The sequence below is a fragment of the Labrus bergylta genome, chromosome 21 (assembly GCF_963930695.1).
Source record: "Labrus bergylta chromosome 21, fLabBer1.1, whole genome shotgun sequence".
NCBI lineage: Eukaryota > Metazoa > Chordata > Actinopteri > Labriformes > Labridae > Labrus > Labrus bergylta.
In genome coordinates, this window is record NC_089215.1 from 99,677 (window position 1) to 127,215 (window position 27,539).

A 27,539-nucleotide genomic window follows, 5' to 3' on the forward strand; every position below is an offset into this window, starting at 1 on the left:
AGGGACAATGACTACTTAGAGGAAAAAAAGAGGAGCTTAAAGAGAAGCAGGGGCGACGACCTCAGGTACACAACTACATTACCCAGAATCCCTTTCAGAAGACATCAGTAAACTCGCCTGCTGAATATCGTTTTGATTCTGAAGCTCTCAAAACGACGACGGATCATTTAGGATTCAGAGTTTATGTCCGAGTGTGTGTTCTCACCGTGTGCTCTCTCCACGGCGTCTGCGAGGCCACGCTCTCTCTCTCCGTCGCGCTCGTCTGCGTGTGTCGATCCATCCTTCCTGAGGTCTCCTGGCAACGACATCTGGTGGTTGCCGCAGGAACAGTCTGCTAACACACAGCAGGAACATGGCACAAACGAACCAACAGATAATGCATCGTTTTAAGTTTAAAGAAAGGCCGAGTTCATGAAGAACATCTACTTAAAGGTAAGTTTCAGATATCTAAAAATCCTTTTTCACTAAATCTCAATCACACTAACTGTTGGTAACAAGAGTCTGAGCTGACGGATCGATTACAGGTGATATAAAATGGATTTAAAGAAATGTTTTGCCCTGTTCAAACAGTTTGAACTGTTTAGCTGCTGAACTCATATTTTGAATACAGTAATTCATATTGTTATTATCTGACTCATTATTATTATGGTCTGTCCTTCCACATTTATTTTCTTGTAATCTAATTTCTGTCACTAATTTCCTAACTTCATCCAAACATGATAGCATGAAGCTAACATGCTAACCAGCTTTGACCAGTTATAAAGTAAACATGCTAAAAAGAGAGAGAGAGAGAGATGGAGAGAGAGGGAGAGAGAGAGAGAAAGAGGGAGAGAGAGAGGGAGAGAGAGAGAGAGAGGGAGAGAGAGAGAGAGTGAGTGAGAGAGAGAGAGAGAGAGAGAGAGAGACAGAGAGAGAGACAGAGAGAGAGACAGAGAGAGAGAGGGAGAGAGGGAGAGAGAGAGGGAGAGAGGGAGAGAGTGAGTGAGAGAGAGAGGGAGAGAGGGAGAGAGAGAGAGAGAGGGAGACAGACCAGTTGCATTGTGAGCTGTGCGATGGTTCGATCTCTGCTCCTCAGCTCCTCTCTGAGCTGCTGCACCTCCTGCAGGAGGGCCTGCACCTACACACACACAGACACACACACAGACACACACAGACACACACACACACAGACACACACACACACACACACACACACACACACACACACACACACACACACACACACACACACACACACACACACACACACACACACACACACACACACACACACACACACACACACACACACACACACACACACACACACACACACAGTATGAATCATGAAATGGCTCGTGGCTCTGCTCTCACTGTGCGAGTGCGGTGCAGACGTACGACCTAAAATATCAAACATGGCAGAAATCCCTCCGAGCGGTCTGGAGCAGCTGATCGGGCGTTGTGCCTCAGTGGTCTCAATCAGCTCATCATCGTGGAGTGTGCGCCCGGCTCTAGAGTTGTAATAGTTAGATAGTAGATGAGAAGGCGCTCACCTGAGTGTCTGAGCTGTGGGACGAGTCGTTCTCTGGACTCAGAGTGTCCGTGGTCAGAGTGTCCTCGTCTGCGTCCTCCTCCTGAACAACACACAGCAGAGACACGTTAACCTCTCTGGTATCTCACACTGTCTCTGTGTTGTTCCTCTCTCCCGTCTCTCACCTGGAGCAGTAACCTCTGCAGGTACTCCAGCTGCGACCTAACGGCTGAACAGTCTTCAGCCAGTTCCTCCACGTCGAGACCAAAACCAGGAGATCTGACGGGATGAAGGACACAAACCAGAGTTTAAACTTCCTCATGTAAACAATCGAGCTCTGGATTTACTGCACATCAATACTGAAGATGTTTGAAATCACCTCGGAGGACAGAGGTCCAGAATCAGATCTCCGTCCCCAGTCATGTCCGTCCTCTTGTTCCCAGGATCCTCAGTCAGCTTGTAGCAGTGGAAATCACTGAAGGGAATCATAGACACATGTTGTCAACTTTGGTTATATTCTTTAATAATTATATTTAATTATTATTAATATAAATAATAATATCATTAAACTATGTTTCATCAACTCTTGGGGCACCACCCTGAAATCAGGGAAATATAACCAAACTATCACTAAAATCAGTCTCAAATGAGTTACTTAATTACTAAAATTATTAATAATGAATAACTATATTTAATAAATTGAAATCCGTACACAAAGCCCTCACACTCAGCTTATACCATTAAACACAGTATATTTCAATACACCAGTAATCACAAACGACTGCTCTCTCTCACACACGATCATCAGTATCTTCTGTTTCTTCCTGATTTTAAGATGATGTAGACATTCTGCCTGATGTGTTTATGATTGTGGGCGATCTGCTTTGATTCATTACTTCCTGTCTGTTTAATGTCTTACAGTCATGAATCTTGTTCTATATTTGTTTGTAAGGCTGCTCAGTGTTTGTCAATTTAACTGTAACCCATCATCATTTATAAAAGCTTTGTTACATGATTAAAGAACTAATCCACAGAAACACTCAGCTCAAAGGCAGGATTTGTGTAAAGTCATCCAAAGGAGCAAAAGTTTCCTTCAGACCGGATCTTGTTCTGTAATTTGCTTTTTAAAAATGATCGTCTTGAAGTAAACCCTTCAATGACTTTCACTGGATGTCCAAACTGAAAGTGGTCAAAGTTTCAGATCATGAGGTAAACGTATGTTGGAGTAATCCCAGGATGAGTCTGCAGAGGGCGCTAAAATCCACACCATGTTTCCCAGTTATGAAACCAAGAATTTCAACAGACGGCTTTAACCCTCTACATCAGTGATTCTCAAAGTGGGGTCCCAGGACCCCCAGGGGTCCACGAACCATAGCTTGGGGGTCTGCGGAATAATTTACAATCAAATGTAAAAGTGTGCTTTATCACTGTAAAAGCATATCTACAAACTGGGACCTCTTGCACCAATAACTACCAGCTGTCCAATACACCCGCCCACTTTAGTTTTGTGCCATTAGATAAATTCTGATATGATTGTGACATGTCTGTCACTTCATCGTGCGCAACGCTAAAAAAAACAAAAAACAAAACAAAAAACACCTCAGAGCTAACATTTTCTCAAAGTTTTCTGCCTCACTTCTGATTCCTCACATGCTGACGTTTTAATCAGACAGTTGAATCTTTGGCAGCGCTACAGCAGTGTTATTGATAAATCTGAATATGTTTTCATATATTCCTCTTCCTTCACAGAGTTTTCTGTCCCTGAAGGATAAGCAGCCTCACTTCACCTCAGACAGTGAGGATGTGATAGTGCAGGTGAAACCAGGACAGGGCTCACCTTTCATTGTCATTGTGGACATCCTGAGTTCCCCAGCAGAGCTGCCTCCTCCTCCACTGAGCCATGAGGGAAATCCCTTCTCCATCTGCAGCGGGATAAAAACAGGAGGAGCTGCTTTAGAGGGGAAAGCGTTCATTAAGACGAAGAAGCTTCATCTGATGAATCAGCTTCATATATTTATTTTACAGACTTTATTAAACCTGAGGGGAGAGACCTTACACACATGCACAGACAGGACCTGTGGAGAGAGCTGTTGGGGTTTGTGCCTTGCTCAATGGCGCCTCGGCAGCACTCTGGAAGTCTGACCTTGTAACAAACCAACAAAGAAACGTACCGCTGTGCAGAGAGGCGTCTTCTGGGAGGTCATCATCCAGCATGAGGTCGTCATCGTCCAGATCACAAGACTCCAGGTTATTCAAGATGTCCTGAAGAGAGAGAGAGAGAGAGCGGGAGAGAGAGAGAGAGAGAGAGAGAGAGATGGAGAGATGGAGAGAGAGAGAGAGAGGAGGGGAGAGAGAGAGAGAGAGAGGGGAGAGAGACAGAGAGAGAGACAGAGACAGAGAGAGAGAGAGAGAGAGGGGAGAGACAGAGACAGAGACAGAGAGAGAGAGAGACAGAGAGAGAGAGAGGGAGAGAGAGGGAGAGATGGAGAGAGAGAGAGGAGGGGAGAGAGAGAGAGAGAGAGATGGAGAGATGGAGAGAGAGAGAGGAGGGGAGAGAGAGAGAGAGAGAGGGGAGAGAGACAGAGAGAGAGATAGGGATAGAGAGAGAGAGACAGAGACAGAGAGAGAGAGAGAGAGAGAGGGAGAGAGAGGGAGAGAGAGACAGAGAGAGAGAGAGACAGAGAGAGAGAGAGAGAGACAGCGAGAGAGAGAAAGAGAGAGGGAGAGGGAGAGAGAGGGAGAGAGAGACAGAGAGAGAGAGAGACAGAGAGAGAGAGAGAGAGAGAGACAGCGAGAGAGAGAGACAGCGAGAGAGAGAAAGAGAAAGAGAGAGGGAGAGGGAGAGAGAGGGACAGAGAGAGAGAGAGAGAGAGACAGAGAGAGAGAGAAAGAGAGAGGGAGAGGGAGAGAGAGGGAGAGAGAGAGAGAGAGAGAGAGAGAGAAAGAGAGAGGGAGAGGGAGAGAGAGGGAGAGAGAGAGAGACAGAGAGAGAGAGAAAGAGAGAGAGAGAGAGAGAGAGAGAGAGAGAGAGAGAGAGAGAGAGAGAGAGAGATGCTTTTGTTCATGTTTCCTGTCTTCTCTTCTTTAATATGATTAACATTTAAGAATCTTTTTCAGTCCACATAACAGAGAAAAAAAGCTTTCAGAAAACAAATGTTAAAAGGAGTTCTGGGAAACAAACTGAACATCACTGATTGGCAGCAGATGGTGGATTGTGTTTCTATGTCTGTCACGTTCTACATGAAGGACAGAGAAGACTTAATAAAACAGGGAATGGATTACATCTGAATATCTGAATAATTATCCACTTTATTTCTAATTTTCTCCAAGGTGAGAGCGACTCAGACACACACTGCTCAGTGTTTGTCGCCCTTGTGCGCTCACAAAATAAAATCCCTGAACAAGAACACAACAGCACAAAAATAATAATTCAATCTTTCTGTAAGGATGGAGCAGCTGCATGAAGGACGGGTTCAGCGTCGCACAAACACCCGATAAAGAACTAAAAGACCAGCTCATCCTCGTGTATGAAGGTCAGACATGATGGGTGGATGACACACAGGCTTCCTCCCACAGTCCAAAGACATGCTCGTTAGGTTAACTGCTGACTCTAAATTGTCTGTAGGTGTGAATGTGAGTGTGTCTGGTTGTCTGTCTCTATATGTCAGCTCTGTGATTGGCTGGTGACGAGTCCAGGGTGTAACCCCACCTCTCGCCCAATCACAGCTGGGATCACCTCCAATGTGTTACAGATAATGGATGGATATATTACACTAGCCCTCAGGCATCAGTTTAATTTACTACCCTCTTAAGTCATTAAGGACAAAAATGTCCACTTCCAAAAAATGTGTCAAGAGAGAGACCTTCTTAAAAAACTGGTGCCATATGCACTAACAGACAAAATGATGACCAGATGAAGATGAAACATTTGACCAAATGGACAAAAATGTCCATAATGATGCATGAGGGTTAGCAGTTTTCTGTCACCAGCAGAGGGCGCTACATGGATTACAACAAGCATCATCACTCTCCAGAGTGTCGAGCAGTGATGAACTTACATGCTCAGTTACTTTCCAGTTGAGGGACCATCGTGTCTCCGTTATAAATCTTTACCACAAGTGTTTGATAACTGAGGGATTGATGCAATAAATGTGTTTATCTAAATGTATCTATCTCTGCAGATCGAACAGATCTAAGAAAGATATCGGCATATATATCCGAATCAGACCGTATGTTTTTCACAGAAATGTGTGGCGATAAAACTTGTACCCAATGCTTTTTTATTTGATTTTCTTTCAGTTATGTTTTAAATGATGTCTCTCCTCCCCTTCGTCACCCTCGCCCCATCTTCCTCCTAATTTTCTTCTCTTTATCTTTCCTCCCATCTGCACTCCTCTCTGCTCCAGCCTCTGCACCGATCAATGTTTTAGTTACACACACAGAAACACACACTCTTAGAAAACAGCTTTCTCACTTCACTGAGCTTTTCTGCACCGACAAACAAAAATCTATTTTCTTTCCTTACAGAAAAACACAAAGAAAGAAACAACAGAGACCTTTCGTAAGATTTCAGACTTTGAGACACAAACAGTCTGATTTGTTGCAGTGCGTAACAGCCCCACACACACGCAGGTCATTTACAAACACTACTAAAAGGCCAACACTGTACCATCTTCAGAGGTTAGAGGGAGTCTTCACACATCAGTTCAGAGCTCGTTAACGTCCCTCGTTAGCGTCATTAAGGCTCCCAGCTCGTTAGAGTCGATCGCTCAGCTCGTTAACACACAGGCCACATCAGGACAGAAAGAGCTCATTAACACCCCATCAACATTATTCACAAAGGGTGTTAAGTGTCCTGAACAGGAGGCAGTTAGAATAAATGTATGCTACATAAAAATATTAAAGGTCATATATTCTATAATATCCTCTTCTCCATGTTCCTCTAACTCTAACATGTGTCTCTAGTCCGTCTACAAACCCCCCAATGATGAGAAAAGTCCATCCTCTCTGTCTTCTGCCTGCTCCACTTTTCAGAAAATGTGTGCTCAAACAGGCCGTTTGGAGATTTTCCCTTCATGACATCACAAAGGGCAGTAGCCCCTCCCCCAGGTGGGTGACACTCCCACAGCTAGGTGTTTGTTCTGCCCTCTGAGTCTGCCTTCTCACCGTAAACAATAGGACATGGAGCGAGAAAGCACCGAGTACACCCAAGACCTTCCAGAGAGGGGGCGTGGTCAGACACCGCTCATTTACATATTTAAAGGTACAGACACAGAAACAGCCTGTTCTGAGCAGGGCTGAAATAGAGGGGTTTATAGACATGATCAAATACAGGATCAGAGTGGATTTAGAACAAGAAACTTCACACACATGTTTTGAGGAGCTCTGAGACTTATTTAACCTGAAGAGGAGGAGGAGGATATGTGACCTTTAAAGAATCCCCTTTAACTTGTTGAATTTGTACGTCTCTCTCTTTAACTCTTGTCCGAGCTTGTTGTAAATAATCAACAAGTTAATGTAAAGTGTCTGTATGGGACTCATATGTCTCATTGTCCAGCTTTGTCTTTCTCGTTACAATAAGAGGAAAGCACAAAAAGAAAAAAAGAGGATTTTATGCGTGTTTTCCAAACATGTAAACACACAATTTGTATCTCATTATTGCAAGACAACAAACAATCAGTTAGAAAAACTACACCAAAAACGATTACAGTGAGTACAGGCCAGAGAAAGGGGGGCATATAACCATGTTTTACATGTGTCTCAAACTCATATTTCAGATGTTAGGAGAATAAAATTAAGGTTACTGTGTGGAGGTATGGTGTTTGACGGCAGTGCATCCTAGAATATCTTGGTTATGTATTTATTGACTTATTTATTTATTGCTGTTGTTCTTAAACCGTGCTTCTCATCTTGCCCTTGGGTGTCATTGCTCAAAGAGGCCACACGAGGGTGCCAGTGTGCAAGCGGTCATCTTTGTCAAGTATCATTTAATGTCTCTGATAAACTCCATCTGTAGGTTGTTTGTAAATGTTTGCATTGTCTGGGTGGACTGTGGGACCGGATTTCCATCTGGGACAAATAAAGCTTAAGTCTAAGAACTCGAAGCAGACGGCCCGGGTTTGAATCCGACCTTTGGCTCCTTTCCTGCATGTCCTCTTCCTTAGTTTTTCACAGCTATAATGCATCCAACGCTCAGCAGGAAAACATGAGTGAGTGCTGACAGATGGGGCCCCCTGAGGGAGGTTTTCCTACCGTCATTGCTTGTACATTTTGGACCAGAGTAAACTGAGAACTGCAGCAGGAGCAGCTGTAATACACAAACCAGACACATGAGGGACCCAGAGAGCTAAATAAAGAAGTAACAGTCCTGAATCTGAGAATGAAACCTGAAGAGGAAGAAGTCTGATCTCTGTGACCTTCTGGAGCTCATTATTTAAACATGGGTGAGGTTTGAGACTCACACCTTCTTTGATGTTTTAATTTTTAAATAATTTAAGCCCTCAAATCAAGTCGGATTAGTCGCGATGGAGATACGTTCAGTCTGCACGTCTGTTGAGATTAATTTACAGGTTTTATTAAACACTAAAAGGGTCAGATGAATACTGAGAGGAGACATATTGAACACTTTTATACATTCGTTTCCATGAAGAGGACTGAAATAAGGTTTAATCAGAGGTCAAAGATTTGACTTTAAATCAGTTGTAAAACTTAAAAATCATGTTTTTGTTTGTTTCACGTTTAGATAAATAAAAAACTAAATAGTCAGAGGCACTCCTCCTGAAAATCTTTAGGAGTGCATATGTGTGCACGGCTCGAGTGTTGCATTCAGGAGCTTTGGTTTGGATGATGAAGATAGTTACATCACAGAAGCTTTTGATAATGACAGCTCTGCAGAGAGACCTCGAGTTCAGACTGGTTCAAAAAATGCTCAACAGGAGCCGACTTCAAAACAGCCGCTCCGCTCTGACATTTACTGTTCCTCTGTTCGGCCTGTTTCTGCCCGTTTGAGGATCAGTTTGTTCTCTGCAGTCACATGACCTAATCTTCTCTGCAGTTTTTTTTAAAGTCAAAGCTGAGACCAATCAGGACAGAGAGGGAGGATGGAGACGATGCTGCAGGAATATTCCACTCTCACTTCTTTTAAAAACAAAGATCGTTTGGCTACAAACAGCCCTCAGTTATTTGTTTGAAAGATATTTCATGTGTTTCACGTTCTGTGACACAAACCAGAGAGGAGACAAACAGAGGAGGACATGAGTTTAATATTCCAGCAGCATCCTCTCTGTTTTCCTTCTCTGTCCTACTTCAGGGAGTTTTTTGTTGTCAGAGACAAGCGGACAGAATCGGGTCTTAGAACTGCAGACCGTTTGTTTGCAGAGAGTTCCTGTAAGGACAAACAGCTCCAAAGCACTTGAGGAGGTTTTAAACTCCACAGAGAGCCTTTAGTTTTAACCAACACTTTTTATATCTATTGACAAACTCCTTTTCTTAGAACAAAATCAGCTTTATCAGATTCAGGTTCACCACTTACGATGCTGTTGAGGTCTGAGTCAAAGCTCCCGATGTGATGGGTGGTGCTGCTGTGGGTGTTGATTGAGGCGCTCGTGATGGCGACCCCCAGTGGCTCCAAGCCCTCCTCGTCCCACATGTAGGTACCCCCGGAGCCACAGCTGTCCGAGGGGGACAGGTCCAGAGAAGAACCGCCCTACAGGAGGACAGAGACGCTTTCAGTTTTTGTTGTTTTTCTGCATTTATTCTGAAAGTTTCATAAACAGCCGCGGAGAAAACACTCGAGCATCTCCAGGAAAGAAGTCGGTTAAGAAAAAGGTAACAGCATAGAAGCAAACGGTTTGACTCTCCTTAGACTCCATCTGGCCTCCTGCTCAAAATATATCAAACTATATCAAAAATCCTTTTTACATTTTTTCTTTATGTACTGCTGGGCTGGTTATCTGAGATTTAGACACCCTGATCTTCCTGATCCTAAAGGAGCAGTATGTAACTCTGCCCCCTAGTGTATAAAATGGGTACTGCAGTCTAGATTCTAAACATTGTAGAGAGCGGTCTGCCCCCCCACCTCCTCCTCTCTAGAGTCGATGTTTGAGATTCTTTTAATTTCTGTGCTAATCGCATTAAGAGCTCAGAACTTTGAGAAAATGTGCATTTAGACTATTTTTTAGATGAAATGCAGTTCAAGCTGCTGCTTTGGTAAACAGAAAAACCTTTTCTTATTCACAGCCGATTTTCACGGTTTTGCTCCGTATTTGAAACGAAGCAGAGCGTGGCAGTGCTGCTGGCACGCATGGGAGACGGACCACTGTGGATATAGCAGCATCGGCTACAGTGGCAGCGAACAGCGGTTTAGTGGGCAGTGCTGAATGACCGCAGTTTGCACACAGAATGTGTAAATTAAACGTTCACACTGAGGCTCCTTGGACTTCTGATGGAGTGGGTATTATTTAAAATATGAATTAGTTAAACAGCCTCCTCTCTTAGCAGAAACCACAATCAGGGCTTCAGTCCAGATTCAGGATCACCAAATATGTTTGGATGACGAAGTGACGCGTCGACACCCTGATAAGCGAAGCGTCTACACCCTGTGAAGCGAAGCGTTGACACCCTGTGAACAATGAGGATGATGTCACTCAGACTCTCCAGGGTGGAGTTCAGAGGAAAACTGTCACAGCTGCACCTTTAAACTGTTAGGCACCTGTCCTTGAGAATCAGGTAGTCACCTTGTAAGTTAATGACGCAATATATTGGGAACCGGCTGCTGGTGGCTGAAGAAATCTGCTGGAATAACTTGAAAACTTTTTGTATCCTATTGTTGTTTCTTTATTTCATACAAGTTCATGTGTAGGAAGGTGGAAATCTTACCTGTTCATGGTAGTCGGACTGACTGGTCCTTCTCCGATGGGGGAGTCGATGTTCCCCGCGCTCACCTGGACATCAAACAGATTTTATTTTAAAAAGTGTCTCCTGTTTATTGAAGACCATTCCTAAACTGCTGCCCTCTCTTGTTTCATTCAGCGTTTTTAAAGACCTTGTGTCCAAACTACCTCGGGAAGGAAATTGCAACTGTTTCACAATGTGAATTTATTTAAATGAACATGGTTTACATGTGTGAATATGTGTTTCAGTGTCTAGATGCTATTATTGTTAACTGTTAATATGTTTATATTTGTGCTGTTTCTATTTTTGTATTGATGCAGGGCACTCCTGGTAAAGAGACCTTGGTCTCAGTTGGTCCTGCCTGCTAAAATAAAGAATAGATAAAATAAATAAAATAAATACAAAAAACTGTAAAGTAATCGTAATCCAAGCTCACCACTCGGACTCATCCCCGTCCAGTCTACACCATCGTCCAGGAAGCACAGTCCTGTTGCCTTGGTGACACCATTAACAGCCGACTTGTCGTCATCAAACCTGGCGCATGATTGGTCAAGACCTGAGTCTTCTTCATCATTTTTTGTGGACATGAGCAGGATGCCTACACCTCCGTTTCCTACAAACACAAGGATCACAAGATCGTTTGTATTCACAGTTTTGACCCTTTACAGCATCCATAGTTATCACCACCAAAATAGTAGGAAATACTTCCTGCATCTTTTCTTACCGAGGTTGTCAAAGTCGTCCATGTACTCCTGACTGGTGTCGTTTCTGTCCAGAGACGAGCTGGACGACAGGGACATGTCCTCCAGCGTCTCCCCCAGAATAGACACCTCTCCCTGGGACACAGGCTCTGCAGAAAGCCCCTCAGTCTCCAGAGCCTCTGGGCTAGTTTCTGAGAGGAGGCAGAGTTAAACATTTATTATTAAACAGATGGTATGACATCATAAATGTTTGATTCCTCATGTTTTAACCAATCATTCATACCTGGGCTGTTTTCAGCAGTTGAAGGTGTATGGATCTGATTTAGTTCCAGCTCATTGACTGAGGTCACCCTGAGGGGGCGGGACTGCTTGATGAGTGACGGGCGTGATAGCTTATAGCTAATACCACTGGGCTTGGAGGCGGGGCTGTGGTATTGTAGGAGGGGCTTTTTTAAGTGAGAAGGTGGCATGAGGGAGGGGACTCTGACCCCCGTCTTTGCTACAGAACTTTTTCCTTTGACTCCGTCACCACTGGCTCCGCCCTCAGGTGTGTGGACAGTGACAGGGGATTTTGCTGAGCTGTTGGAGAGGGAGGAGGAGGAGGTGGAGGACGGGGTGAGGTTGGGGGAGGGCTGCCGTCTGACCTGGGTGAGGCTACGTGATCGGAGACGATCCTTCTCCGTGAGCTGGACGGGCTGAGCCGAGCCGAGGCTGTCGCTGGAGTGAGAGCGGTTAGCAGGCGTTTTCTTTTCGAGGGGGGAACCTGATCGAGAGGTGGGACCAGACGCTGGCCTGGGACCAGCAGGACGAGTAAACATCTGAGGTTGTCTCAGAGAACCGTTCTGCTTCCTATCTCGTGCTTTAGATCCAGAGAAACCAATCAGGCTCTGTTTGCTGCCGTTTATCTGCACCAATGATGCTCCGCTCGGCTTGGAACCGAGAGATCCATTTTTAGAGACAGGAAGTGTCCTGATTCTAGACTGGACTGAGGGTGATGATGTCACAGAATGGCCAAGACCACGCCCCTTTCCAGGGGTTATCGTGGTTGACTTTTTAGCGTCACTTTGAGACGAAACAGGCGACACTTGCTGCCTTTGGGAATAATACTGATGAACGTGATTGACAGAGGGATTCTGCCCGTTGTTCCCGCCTTTTCCTCGCCTCGTTTCCCGCTCGCCATCCTCCTCGTTCTCTTTCCTACATTTCGTGGAAAAGGAAGTGGGCATCCTGAGGAATCCATTCTGCTTTACAGAAGCAGGGGGTGCAGTTAAACTGCCGTTGACCCCCGCCGGGCCGGGGTGGTGGTAGAACCCGTTGGTGAGGCGGTTGCTGGTGAAGCTGCTCGCAGTTGGGGGCGGTCCTATCTGAGCGCCGTTAGAAGATGTGTCTAATTTAGGCCGTGAGCCGAATTTGGGCAGCCGAGAAACCATGGTGGGCATGGTGGGAGGGTTGTCAAGAGGAGGGGCTGACATCAGACCCCGCCCACTTCACCATGGAGACAGTCAGGAGGAGGAGCTGGAGAGGAAGGAGAAAATACAGATTAATGGCATCACCATTTCAGCGGGTCGACCAACTGTCCTGAGTTAAGATAATTAAAAGAAGTCCGAGGCTCTGACTTGAGCTCAAAGGATGTAAATCATCAATGTCAAAAATGAGATTGGCTAAAGCTACGTTTACTCGTTGATAAACACTTTCTATTTCTATTAAGTTCTTTACAATAAAAGTTACTGGTTAAAGTAACGTTAACATGCTTTTAAAAAGTTCATTTCCAAAACTGCTTTAAATTATCAAACAGGCTCACAGCCATGCAGACCTGAAACAAGCCCGCCTTGTTTTCACACGCCTCAGAGTTTAAATCCTGTCTCACCTGTGTGTGTGTGTGTGTGTGTGTGTGTGTGTGTGTGTGTGTGTGTGTGTGTGTGTGTGTGTGTGTGTGTGTGTGTGTGTGTGTGTGTGGAGGCTGTAAGTGTGTGTGAGGGGGAGAGAGGGGGTGTGTCTTTGTTGGTTTAATACCTAACAAGATGGGGCATTCATGCTGTGTGTGTCAGAAGCAGCCCAAAGCAGGAGTCTGAGTGTGTGTGTGTGTTGCTGCAGCAGGTACCACACTTGCAGGATGTGACGGGTGTGTCTATTTACATAACATTTGTCTGATCACTATCTTGTCGTCTTGTAATGCAGAAGCAGCTGATTGTTTTTAGAACAGGTACGGTGTGTGAGTGCTCGTGTGTTTGTGTGTGTGCGTGCGTGTGAGTTAATGGATGTGTTACCAACTGGAACAGACACAAACACACATGTCTGAACTCTCCCTGCAGAGGTGACACATGTTTTATGCCGGTGCTTCTTGTCTGCTGACTCAATAGCTGTAGGTTATTATTTAGAGAGTCTTCGTCTGTCTCAACAAACCTTCAAAACGTCAGTGAACAAAATTCACATTTTTTCCTGTTCATGGGTAAACAACAACGATAAGAGAGAGAGGTGGGGAAGACATGTGGGAGATGAGCAACAGGCCGGACTTGAACATCCAACCCAGGCCGCCCGCTTGGAGGACTATAGCCTCTGTACATGGGGCGCGACCAACCACTATGCCATCAGCGCCCCACAAAAAACATTTGAAGACTTTAAAAAGGTTTAAACTCCTCTCTGGAATCCATTTCTTTGTTTCTCATCAGACCGAAATAATCCACATTAAAACAAGATCACATCTCTCCGCTCCGCCCTGAGGTCGAAGCACATGGCCCTGCTGATGCTGTGCCACAGAAAAGTCCAAAAAAACACAACCTCCTCTGTCATTTGTCCGCCCAGGGCCACCGTACCCCTCATCACAAGCTTCCCCTGGAGGTCTGACTAGAAACAGCTGACGTGGTTATCTCTCACAGAAGAGAGCAGAGTGTGATGAATGAAAAACTTGTGATATAAAAAATGATCATCTGCACATCCTGCAGGGCTCCAGAGATAAAAAAAAAAAAAAAAAAAGACACAACTTCAGGACAGATGTAAGAGGAATAAATATCAGATTAGAGATCATTTTCATCCTTTGATGTAAAGAAAATGAATCAAAACAAGGACAGAACCCACTGAAACCAAGCAGCATCATCCCTTATCTCTTTACAAAGATTCAAAGAAACAACGGTCTTTTTTAATATTTGTCTTTCTCAACTAGCTCTAAAGAGGAAGAGAAAACCTGCAAAACGCTGCATCGAGCTGACTCATTACTTCCTCTCTGCTGTGTCACCGCCACAGGAGAAACATAAAGACTCATCACAACAACAAAAACCTGCAGTCAGTCTCGATTAAAGCCCTGTGTCCACCTGAGCGCCTGCGTCTTTTTTTAACGTGTGTGTGTGTTACTACCGCTCCATGCTCTTCTGTTTCTGGGTTCAGTCTTCTCAGCTTGAGCCCCCGGATTTTTACAGAGCCTCTACGGCTTCTTCATAAAAAAAAAGACCTTAAGACTGCCCCGGCCCGTAAGGCCCATAAGACAAGGGTTAGCGTCTGCAGAAACAAAGAGAAGATATCAAAGTCAGAGATCAGAGAGAAAGGAGACTTATGTCGGCTTTTAAACGCCTCAGTGTGACTTTAGATTTACTGTGAGACCTTTAGTCCAGAGATACTCCGTTGTTGCTTACGTGTCCTGACCTTGTCCCCCATGTTATCGACTGATCCATATCAATAAAAGGACTCCAGCTCGGACTGTAGCGTGCTTACCAGTCACTTTCACTAATGGATTCACAGCCGAGCAGCCAGGAAACAGAGCGGCAGAGCTTTAAACTCCCCTCGGCAGCTGCAGAGTCAGAGATGCATCGTCTGTCTACAGCAGCTCAAGTCCTCCCTGTGATTTCACTCTTCAAACATCAGCTGGGTTCTTAAGACTGTCGACTACAAAACGTCACCAGTGAGCCATAAAACTGGGTTATTCATTAGCTCTGGTTTGTTCTTAAAGCTGGACTCTTGCTGTTGATGGACTGACAGGCTGAGAGATATGAAGCCATATCTTTGTGGTCCGCCTTCCTGCTGCTAAATTTATCTCTTTAAAATCTGCAGAGACCGAGGAGTGGAAATCATCCAAATTTTACAGGAAGAAAATCCACTTAAAAACAGAGACAAAAACCTGATACATTATCCTCATTTATGTTCCATCCCTGACCTCCTTCTCTGACCTCGACCCCCCCTCTTCCATTAACCTGTTATTATCCCTAGATCTTCCTCCTCCTCTGCTGTCCATCCATTTAAGTTACACAGTGTGTCCTCGATGCCCTCACGCTCCACTTCTCCGCTCACTGATCCGAGAAGAATCAAGGGCTGTCTGCCAGAAAGCCACAAAAAGGTCACCACATCCATCTGAGATCCTTACAGTTATTACATTTACAGTTTATCCCAGGGAAGTCCTAAGCACCCTATATTAGGTAATTTATTGTTTTTATTAACAAAAATTTGCGGGTAAACTTTTGCACAGTCTGCACAAATACGCAGGCCTATAGTGGTCAGTTGACTTGCCCCATGTACAGAGGCTACGGTCCTCAAAGCGGGCAGTCTGGGTTCAAATCCAGCACATGCCTTACTCTCTTTCTCTGTGTGTCTCCTGACAGACAGCTCGAGGCTCTCAGGTGAGTCTCTCCACAGCCTGTGAGCTCAGATTTCATTCACACCCTCGGACTGAGAAAGGGCTAAAAGCTGCCAGAGCAAAACTCACAGATGGACCAGAGACAGAGCAGATGGTCAGCACCGACCCTGCTGTGTGTAGAAAACTGGACACCATTAATCTTCCCCCATGTCGAGGATGGAGGGCGAGGACGTTTTCTGGTGTGTGTTTCCTCGCCTGATTGGTTTAAAAATGTAAAATGGGCTCAGGGAGGGTGAAAATTTAAAAAAGCATGCCGGCCAAAGCTCCAGCAGGTCCAACAGCGGCAAAGGGATCCCTTTCATTATCAATCAATGATAAATAAATCCATGGCAACCAGATCAATCGACTGGCTGCTGCCCTCAGCCTGAATCAGAGATGCCACAAATAGAAGTTACTTCAAAATAAGATCCCAAGGTTTGGGATTGAGCTCGGAAATGTTTAAAAACATGTACAACTGGATTTTCTGGCCCCTTTCACAAACCCCAAAGTAAGTTTTCATCAAACAAAGATTTCATTTTTGAATTATCAGCCATTTACCTTTTTGAGTAACAATTAGTATTTCTCTATTAAATGACTAAAAGTCCAAAATAAAACTCTTACCAACGTTCAAAATTAAAAACAAACTGCAGATCTTTAAACTAGAAGAGCTGAATCAAGAGATGGAATTTGTTACTTTTACTAAAATAATAAATCAAAGGTAATTTATTCTTGCATATCAATAAGGTCAACAGGTGTTCCTCAGGGTTCGATTTTAGGTCCCCTCTTTTTCACAATCTACACTAATAATATTATTTTGTACTTTTAAGTAGTAATAAAGTATGTAAATTCCGCCACCATGGGGCTCTCAATCAAAACAATGACAAAAAGATGATGTAGAGGCTTGGGGAAATCATGGGAGTTCTCTCTGCTTTTTCAACCAAGACCCAAAGATTTTAAAAAACGGCTGTGGTGATGATTTTTTTTCAGGCTTTTCGTGATTTCAAGACCACTTGTTCTTACAAACAGATCAGGTCTTAAACGATGGTAGAAGCTTTGTAATGAAGACGGGAAGGAAAAGGAAAGAGAGGAGGAGGAGGTTGTGTTACTCTGCCCTCTGCCAAGAATATCTCCGTCCTCTGGTGACGTGCAGGTAGAGACTGAAACGGTGAGAGGAGGAAAACAGGGACATCAAGAAGAGGAAGGACCGGTAGGATGAGCAACTTCAGTCTAGACTTTCAACTTGTCTCTGTCTAACCATAATCCCTTGTTTTGTTGGGTTTGAAGTATCTGAAGTTCTTTCCCCCTCTTCTTGTCAAAGTCTGCAGAGCGCTAACACAAACCAGTGTGTCCTCACGTGTGTGGTTACGTTACATGTGAACCTTTGAACTCTGAACAGAGTTCCCTTTATCTATGAGAAGCAGCAGAGGGAAATAAACTGTTCTCTGATGCTGTTTTTATAGTCGGAGAACTATTAATATCTTCCATAAGACACCATGCACGGGTCATTTCGCTCAAGGCATTGTTAAAGCATCTCTACAGTACATAAAGGGTTTGATGCAAATATGAATTTATGTAAAGTGCCAAATGTTCATGAAAGCCAGATCTCTTTCCCCAACAATGATTTCTGCAACAAGATTAACCCAGAACTTCCACCTGATATGTGTGCATTGAGTGTCTGCTCTGCTCCGTGCTCCCTCGTCCATCAACACCCACAAGCTGCGTTCTCAAAGTGATTGTCATCAAAATGTTTTTGCTCACAGAGACACGGATTGGCTGGTAGTTGTATTTGTTCATTATTCTCTACGCTGCAATGCTGCTGCATTAAGAATCTAAAGTTTGGTCTAATTTTTAAATGTTTAATCAGGCTGGAAACGAGTGAGCAGACTGCTATCTTTGATATGAATGTGAATTAAGAGAATAGTTATTGTCCAGCAGACTCTGAAATGAGTCAAACAAAGATATTTTTCTAAAAGCAGCCTGCTCTTCATTTAAACATCATTAACGTTATACATGGAGTGAAATTCAGTCCTCAGTGTCTCCGTCCAGTCGAGGACATAAATTATTTTTTGACTCCCTCTCAGTCTGTTCCTAAATAGAGACTCCACATTTAGCCGTGCTGGGTTTGTATTATTCATGGCTGTTGGTTGGACGCTGGGTGTGTTTAGGCGTCTGTCAGACCGAGCGTGTCATCGGGACGTGGGGGAAATCTGATCCATGAAGAGTGAGGGACAGGTTTTTCCAGACATCAGGATGCTCACAGTTAGCTTACATACGTACGCATTCACACAGGAAGGAAATAACAAACTGGGAAGGCTTTTTACAGAGAGGTGTGCATGAAACACCAAACAGAAGTTCACAAGCTGAACTAATTTCCTGATCGGTTAAACAGGTCAGAAAGCTTCAGCGACACGTTTCGGCTTGTGGCTTTCATCAGGGACTCAAAACATCAGTCTAATAAAGGTAATAAAAAGTTAAGCTACACACTAGTGTTGCTGGAGCTTCTTGACCTTTTCAAGCCTTTCACTATCCCCGCACCTCGGTAGTTGGTGAAGTTGTGCAAGAAAATCTTACAGTCTTAACCGACTAGTCTAAAGGTAAGAAAACACTCAGAAAACAGTCAAAGATGAGCACAGTTTATCACAAAATGTCTGCAGGTTAATGACGTAATTTGAATTAGTGAGTGTGGCTAACGTTAGCAGCACACATTTTCAGTTAATTAAAATTGTTTTTTTTAGCACTTTTCGCTCAGGTTTTTCTAGTGCACAAATTGAATATGATAAAAGAGGTGGATGGAAATGTGAACAAGGGGACAATACCTCAACAGTACCTCGAGCCAGAAAACAACAGACAGACAAATCGTGCAAGCTATCAACACACAGGATTTATTTTATCAGGGTGTAAGTTAAAACCTTCTTTAAAATGTCAAATAAGATTGATTGATTGTTGTTCGAATACCAGAATTTTAACTCTGATACAATGCTCATCAAAATTGAACAATATCAGTACCTGCAGAATCCTGTATGAGCACAACACAACAAAAAAAGAACATCTTTATCGGGTAACATAAAGACACACACATTAACTCAAAGTCCTGCTTCAGGCCGTTTATGACACACACAGCATGAATGCCCTGTCTTGTTGGGCATTAAACCAACCAACAAACACCCTCTCTTTCTCTCACGCACGCACGCACGCACGCACGCACGCACGCACGCACGCACGCACGCACGCACGCACACAGGGACTAACCACTTCACCTCCAACACACACTGTAGGGTTGTGTAATAATAGTGTTATATTTTTTCATTCCCACAGATGACTGAGTTTAAGATATTTCCTCTCGTCTCTACTCAACACTTGTTCATTCAGGTGTTTGCATGTCATTGATATTAACAGTGCCGTTCCTCAGGGTAGAGTGTTAGGTCCTCTGTTTTTAAGAATCTTTGTTCATATCGTTAACGCCTGGTGTTAGGTAAATCAAGTAATTTAAGTCCTGAAAATGATGATAACCTTATAACAAAAAACCATCAGAATAAAAAAATCTGAAACTTCAAGACAAGAGTATATAGTTTTAAAACACAATATCAAAATGTTTTACGTTTTGAAATGTTTACAACCTTAGCCCCTATAAAAATACAAGTTTTCCTGTTTTGCTAAAAATAAAAAGTTAATACAAAAGTTTGTGTGAATTCATCGTCTCATCTTGAGCTCAGGAGTTACAGAGTTAAAGGTGGACATGTTGCCCCAGGGTCATTCAGAGCCCTTTAGTGCCGCTACCCTCCCCCTCTCTTTGCCCCTCTGGTTTCATAGCAACTTGGCACAGACAACATCCCTGTTGTGCAGGGAGCTGTGGACCTCCACTCACTCAGTCCACCATCACCCCCCTCTCCTCCAGCACCATCATTAATCTGCCACAAAGCAGCTCTTTCTCTCTGCTGCTCTGCACCAACACTCCCGACCAACAGGCAAACTTCTGCCCGCTAATCCTTTCTCGCTTCATCCACAAAACTTAGTCCTGAAAATCCTGCAGCTTGTTCGACTATCTGAGAGCCAGTTTTTCCATCACAACTGTACATGAATGCAGCTAATACAATGTAAATCCTAAGGGGAAATCCAGAGTCCAAGCCTTTAAGAGAAAAGTTCAGCACACTATTCTCATTTTACGCCTGACGCAGGATGCAGGCAAGAAGAAAACCCCGCTGCGGGGAAGTGAACCTGAATGTTTTCTTCTGAGTTACAAGAAACTCTGCAGTGGTTAAAAGCTCCTTGAAGGGATTTAATTTATTTATAACGTAGCAAGAATTTAAATTACAAGTTTTGATAAAACCGATTTTTAGGTGCCACTCAACAAAGCACCTAGTCTGGCTGAGGTTTAGAAGATAAAAAACTCAGACAATGACGTTAAAGGAAGTACTGTAGCAGAGATGTGTGCTTCAGAAAACCTCTCACCACAAAGTGGCTGCACAACAGCATCATCTGCCCGGGATGATTTGATCAGAGAAAGGAAACACTTCAGACAGTCCCCGCCCAGTCAGAAAGATCGGAAGATTCACCAAACATTTCCTGCCACCAAAACCATCAGCAGAGAGTCAGAGAGAGGAAACATCAATTATCCATCCGACGCACAACACACTGAGGAGAAGACAGGAGCAGGGAGTCAAATACATGAACACAGGGCAGAGGAGATTAAGATCAGAAAACATAAAGACAGAAAAAGATTAAAGGACGATCATTTTTAAAAACTCTCAAAAACTTTGTTATTTTAAATGAAAAAGTTTAGAGCATTAAAACTTGAATTCATCGAGCATAAATCTCCAAGGCTGACAAATGAATCTAATACAGGTGTGTCAATAATTGCAGTTCCTCCAGTGTCCACTAGAGTCTGTCTCCTGCAGTGAGTCAGTCCCCATAGAGCCCCATGTTAAAATGTCCAACTTTACAGCTGCAGTTCCTCCAGTGTCCACTAGAGTCTGTCTCCTGCAGTGAGTCAGTCCCCATAGAGCCCCATGTTAAAATTTTAAACATGTTTACATCCTGGTACAAAAACAGTTTTGGTTTTTATAGCTTGTTCCTCTATTTATGACAAATAGACAGGCTGTTTTTATTTTTTTAAGTTTTATTTCTTGCTGTTAGGTGTCACCTCAGCTGATTCAGTCTCTGAACTTTGACCTCTGGGCCGTGTTTGTGCTGTTGGAGCCTTTTGAAGATTTGTTCCTGTAAATATCAGACTAATAATCTGTCTCTCTGTGAGCTTTATTGGAATAACAGACCGTCCAACAAGTCTGAGTTCCACATTAGAACTTTATTTCATTATATGTTAGCAACAATTAGCAGCTAAATGTGTCCGTGCTCATCACACCTAGCTTGTTAATGTTTGCCCCATTTATTTGTGGCAGCCCATGCATGAGAATCAGGGTTTCTGTTGGCATGTAACATAACTTGTTTGGTTTTCTTAATGTTTTATTTGTTGTTGAGTTCCCTTGTTCCACCAAATCTTTTTTAGCTATGTGACCTCTTTGTGCAGCTGACATATATACGATATACTGAATCTTTTTGTATCCTGTAGAGAGCAAATAATTTAAATTCCTCACAAACTGTCTGCAATGTAAGCCCACCTCCGCCTCAGTGAGAGGATAAAGAAAGAGAGCAAACAAAGAGTCATAAAGACGGAGAGAGAGGGTAAACAGAAAGAGGGGGAGTCAGCTACCAGGAGAGGGACGAGTGAATCAGCAGCAGAGAAAGAGATTCAGTGATGGAGAAAGGTCAGTAATTCTACGTCATTAAAGCAAAGAGTCAGCAGAGAGAAAGCCTCCGATCATTAGCCGGGAAGCTAACTGATGATTCTGCTTTAAACTGGAAGTGTTCTTACCAACAAACCACAGAGATTAATGAGGCCTGCAGACACATCGAACAAAGCATCTCATTTAATATTTAATGCTTTTCTGACCTTCCTGCTTGTCCTCCCATGCTGGGCAAAAACAAAGCGCCCTCTCAGGAAGTTAACGGCCTTTAAATATTCATCTTAGCTGCAGGAGAATGTGCATAATTCTGTTTTTCAGAAAAAGAGCCGGGAGAAATGTGAACAAAATAAAAGTGAATTCCCTACTCTGACTGCTGCTGCACAAATTATTAATCCATTACAGTGTTTTTGTTCTCAAGAACAATCTGGAGGAATTCATTTTTGATCAGCTGGACCCAAACTCTTCAACATATCCTCCCTCTGCGTCATATTTACCATGTTTCATCAGTGAACAGTCTCATCAGAATAGAGTTTCAAGAAAATATCAATACACCTATGTATTGTGATATAATGTTTGTGGATAGTGTATCAAATTTAAATCAAGTTTGTATGTGTGTTATGGGCTGTGGTGTGTTGGTGTTGTTGTCCTGTCGTCTCTCCCCTCCCTCTCTTTTCCTTGTGTTGTTTACAACTTGGTGCTCCGCCCATCTCTGTGGAAGAGAGCAGTAATTTGGGTTCACCTGGCAATCAGGTCCTGCATGCAGCAGGAGAAATAAATGCAGCGTGACCAGTGATTGTGCAGGCTTCTTTCGGGTGCTGGACCTTCATGCTGCAGGAGAGACATTTTCTTCTTCAGTGAAAGGAGTTCAAAGTGAAATGGTTGAGAGTTTAGTTTATTTGTTTTTCTTTATTTTGTTTGTTTGTTTGTTTCTAAACTCTATGCACAATCCATACAGATAGATAAATATAAACACATTCATTCTTGTTCTTTTACTGCACTTCTAATCAGTGTTGCACTAGAAGACAATGCAATCACACATTGCACATTTTCTTTTATCCTGCAGGCCTTCTTCCAACATTACCATGTATCGGAAATAATTATAGGCCTTGTGCAATTACACAAATTAATGAATCCCTTTATTCAAGGTCCAGTTACAGTTAGGGGGCTGGGTACAGTCTACATCCTGGTGTGGGAAAACTGCTTTTACGGTTACAGTATGCTGGTAATAAAAAATACCAGAACATGTAGAAAAACATGACAAAGACTGACGATATAAAACAAGTCAAATTAAAATCTGAGATAGTTTTTCCATCCTGTGATTTCTTGTTTTTCCTCTGCTGAAGATTCATAATCTCAGCGGGGATTCAAGCTGCCAGAGGATGAATTATCTGTTAGCAGAGAAAGTGCAGCAGGGCGGAAACATCAGAAAGAGAGAGACAGATGGAAGAAGAACTGGACCTCCGCCAAACTGTCAAGGACTAAAACAAGGATCAGTCACAGTGTCAGCAAGTTCCCTCAGGACCCAGCTTCTGTTCTTCTGGCAGATAAAACACTCACTGCAGGTGGAACTAAACAAGCCAGGATCAACAGGTGTGAAGGACTGCAGTATTAAAGTACCAGAGGAACCAACAAAGTTAAAGGGGCCTGAAGAGACAACAAGAAAGAAAAGATCTGTAGGACTGAATGATGTTCTATAAGGCAAAGAGAGAGAACCAGGCATGACTGAGTGACACCATTTCTACAGGAAAGACACAAAGAGCTGAATAAGGGTGTTTTCACATTAGGCACGATAGCGCCCCCCTCCCTTCTCCCCCGCTGGTCTGCGTTCAAATTAGTAACATCGCTCCGATACAGCAGGTGGCGGTATGCACACAGTTAAATTTACAAATCCACCAAAAAGCAGAAAGAAGAAGTAACCATGGCAACCACTCGCGGGCTGAGACCATCCTGCTAACTGTGGATGCGTTTGTTATTTCTGAGATGCCAACAACGACCCCTCTTCCTGCGTCCACATCTAACAGAGTATGAAATGGGCCGCGCTGCGTGGATTCATTAGCTAATTGTTATCGGACACAATGGACAGTAATCACTGGAAAGACGCCAACCTGGGATTATAACAAAGAAACCATTGGAATTTTAGAAAAGGGGATTATTGTGGTGAAAGATGTGAGAAATGCAGAACGTACACTGAAACAGTCGTTAGCATTGATAGCATTCCTCACATGAACTCAGTCAAATACTGAGCTTCTCTTTCTCTCAGTCTGGAGACACTTAAACACAACTTTACTGCCTTGAAATGAAAATACACACCGACAGAAACACAATAAACATGAACTTGAAGTCAGTGAACTCATCACATAGTTCTGCTGTTGGTCAGAGACTTATATCGTTCCACCACCAACACCTCAAAGCTAAGCCAGTTCTGAAGAACAAATACTAAAATATTTTGGTTTTCACTTCCTAAAATTGAGGATTCCTTGTTTTGTTTTTTGTTGTTGTTTCAATATCCTTGGGTTTTTTGGTTTGGGTCGCTCAAAACAAGACTTTCTACGTCTTCAGCTTGGGGTATGGGTATTTCTTTTCACACTTGGCCGATTATTTATCTGTCAGATGAATGATAATCTATCATCAGCACGGAAAGAGGACAATCAATGAAACACATCATACTTAATAAGTTACCTAAAATAACATTTATCATGTATTGCTTTCAGATGGTATTTCCAATCATTTTTGTAACACAAATTTTAAAAATGTCTCTTAAACTATTCATGTTTTTAATTGCAATTAATCGGATTTGTATTGGCACGTTTAAATTTCCACAACTTGGATTAAATTGATTCAAAGGTGTCAAGATTCACATCTTTACTCTGTAAAATGATTTGTATTAATATGGTGAGCGTCAGAATTTTGGCTTCCCCGAGACAGAAAGTGAAAGAGGTGAGAAGATAACAGACGAGACAAAAACTGTGCAGATAATGCAAGAAGAAGAGGAACTACACAAATAACACAACCAACATGATGCAGCGTTTAATAAATAACACAACGAGAAGCTCCAATCACCTGCCCTTGTTGAGAGAAAAACAACATGAAAAGGCCAAAACACACTGACAAGGAATGGACTCTTTCTCAGTCATCATTTGTCTACTGTCACATTTTGTAAAATAAGTTGTGAGAGAATCGTACCGTGAGTTGAGTTAGGGCTGGGTAATATATCCATGTATTTCCAAAGAAGGTAAGACAACATGGTTAATACGGATATAGTTTATGTTGCATTAACATAACGTTACAGAGGTGTCAGGTGACCTTCTCATCTCACTGATGATGATGACTGTCTGCTCCTCCTCTCTCTCTCTTTTATTGGATTTAAGGAACTTTTTTATTTTATAATATTACTTTTTAAATTCACAAACAGATAGTTTATTTTTCATGTGTTTTCACTGTTAATAAAATACATATCGATGGAGTATCTCCATTCAGATGAACAATATCGAGATATGAGTTTTGGTCCATATCGTCCCTAATCTGAGTGAATCATGACGTCACTACTATTTTGTGTATTTCTCAAGGCTTCATTACTGTGAGTCATTTCTTCAACAAAACATCAGAGTCATTCCCTTATAACTAGGCTGTATGTGTGTATGTGTTGCCCTATTTAATATGTATATTATCTAATTGTTGTATGAGCTAACATATCATGTTGTCAGGTCTTAGCTTTAGCATCGCCCCTTTAACGCAGTGTTTTCAGTTAACCGTCATTTTCCATTAAAACCGCCGTTAGCTCTCAGTTTGAGCTGTCTCTGTTTCTGTCTCTGTTTCACCTCTATTGTAATCACACATCATGTATGTAGTATAACGTGTATATAATCATCGTTTTATATGTTACCTGGATATGTTAAAGTGAGGAAATCAGCGCTGTGTCGTGAGAGGCTGAAACTCACCTGCCGGGTCGACGGAGCATCAGACGTCAAAACGCGGAAATGTTCGTGTCGTTGAGGTGTTTGAATGAAGGCAGCCGGGTGTCACACAGGAGATGTTTTCATTAAATCCAAGGAGAGAGAGTTTGAGGAATAAACAGCAGGCGATACAAGTCCCGTTAGAGGCGATAAAGTCCAACCGGAGCCGTGATAAGGACGAAGGAGCGGAGCAGAGTCCCGCTGCTGCTCTCCGGCCTGTGAGCACTGAACACCGCCGAACACTACGGGGTCTCCGACTCAGATATACAACCTGCACGGGTTAACTGTTCGCTGTAAATGTTATTAAAATCAAACAAAACACAAACGCTTTTCTTAGCGTAAAATCCGTCTTTGCACATGTGCAGAGGACGAGCTGCTGTGTCTGACTGCTGCACGAGCTGCTGAATCATCCACACACACACACACACACACACACACACGCGTACACGCGGACAGCGCTTGCGCGTTGCACAGCTGACAATGACGTCATCTTCCAACTGTAAACATAACCCTTTCTTCACCAAACTATTTCTTAATAAACACAATTTTCACGACATTGTGATGACAATGATTTGTTGTAAATAATAACTGAAACATTTATTTTAAATAAATATAAACATTTTTTTGTAAATGTATTTATTTACAGCACGTTGTCCAGTACAACATTCTTTTTAAGGTGACTGTTTGACCTCATATTTACATCAAATCATATCTCATTATTGATCCTGATGTTTTCACATATGCACTTTTATACATGTATGTGCTCTGTGGGGGGGGGGAACTGTTGTAATATAAGATGTAATTTCTTTGTACATTTCTAAATAAAACAATTATCACAAAAAAATCATATCTCATTTATTTAGCAGGATATTTATCTCTGAAGGGATACGTTGTTATACCTACCAGAGAGTTATACCTATAACTGTCTGACCTTAAACTGGATTTTGACCTGCATGTTACTCGTCAGCTAATTCAGGAAACGCACGATTGTGATTAAACGGTTGTTTGTTTTTCTTGTCTGTTCTTACAGCATGTACAACTTTATACAAATGTTTGACCGAGATCTTTATAAAGTCATACAAACCCCCACATCCCTCCACTTTAAACTGAATCAGTCTTTGTGCTGCCATCAGAAAAAAATCATCAGTGCTGACCTGCATGCCCCCCATCCAGGCCTTTTACCGGTCCAGGGTCAGGAAACGGGCAGGTAGCATCTCTGCAGACTCCTCACACCCCGGTCACAAACTGTTCAAACTTCTCCCCTCTGGCAAGCGTTACAGATCACCGCACGCCAAAACAACCAGACGTAAGAACAGTTTGTTCCCCCAGGCTGTCACTCTGGTGAACGCTAAACAGTCACAGAGTGTCAGACCTGTCGCTGTTCAATAACCTAATCATGTAAATACTGTAATATTATCCTACTCATGCACATGAATACCTTTAATGTAAATGTATATTAACCCTCTGTTACATAATCACAATTTTTCCTATCAATCTCATCTCAGCATGTTTACACTAATCACCATTGCACTATTGTCTTATATTATTCTTTGCTTATTTATGTTTATATTTAATGTTGTACTTTTGTACACTGAGAGAAAAGTTCACCAAAGACAAATTGTGTGTGTAAGCATACATGGCCAGTAAAGCTGATTCTGATTCTTCTGATGTTCTGCTGCTGCTGTACTGTGAGCATTTGTCCACCAGAGGGCAGAATTTACTTCTTTTTTTTTTTTTTACTCTCCAGACTCCCAGATTGTTTTCTGATCATTTTGTAATCCTAGAATTCTCTAAAGCTCACACTCAGAATGTCTAATAAACCTCCTTGAGAACAGAAAAAGATATTTGAAGCTTTGACTAAAACAAAACTAGATCTCAGATGTAAACAACAAATACATTATGACAGTTACATAAAAACACTTTTATTCTGTACATGATATCTGGCTATCCCACATTGAATAATTCAGACACAAAGGCTGAAAAATCAATCAGATGATCTAAGATGTCACTTCACCAACATCCCAGCAGCAACGATAACATGAACGACCCTCAGACAACAACCAGTACCAACATCTCATCCACTCATGGGTGCAATGCTAACAGGCAGGCAGGCCACTGCTTGGGGCCCCAGACCAGTAGGGG

At 42.8% G+C, this 27,539-nt stretch overlaps 1 protein-coding gene across 2 annotated transcripts; it reads right to left on the bottom strand.

Moving 5' to 3' along the window:
* Positions 1–205: 205 nt before the first annotated feature.
* On the bottom strand, positions 206–25,827 carry LOC110002475 (serine-rich coiled-coil domain-containing protein 2; the record flags this gene model as incomplete). 2 transcript variants are annotated; one of them, XM_065949754.1, is given in 13 exon segments in its annotated part: positions 206–331; positions 1,031–1,117; positions 1,533–1,613; positions 1,696–1,789; positions 1,890–1,985; positions 3,348–3,432; positions 3,682–3,772; positions 9,042–9,215; positions 10,388–10,452; positions 10,839–11,015; positions 11,127–11,294; positions 11,387–12,618; positions 25,383–25,827. In XM_065949754.1, coding segments are annotated over 12 exon segments (2,433 nt in total), but the record flags the coding sequence as incomplete, so codon positions are not given.
* Positions 25,828–27,539: the final 1,712 nt, after the last annotated feature.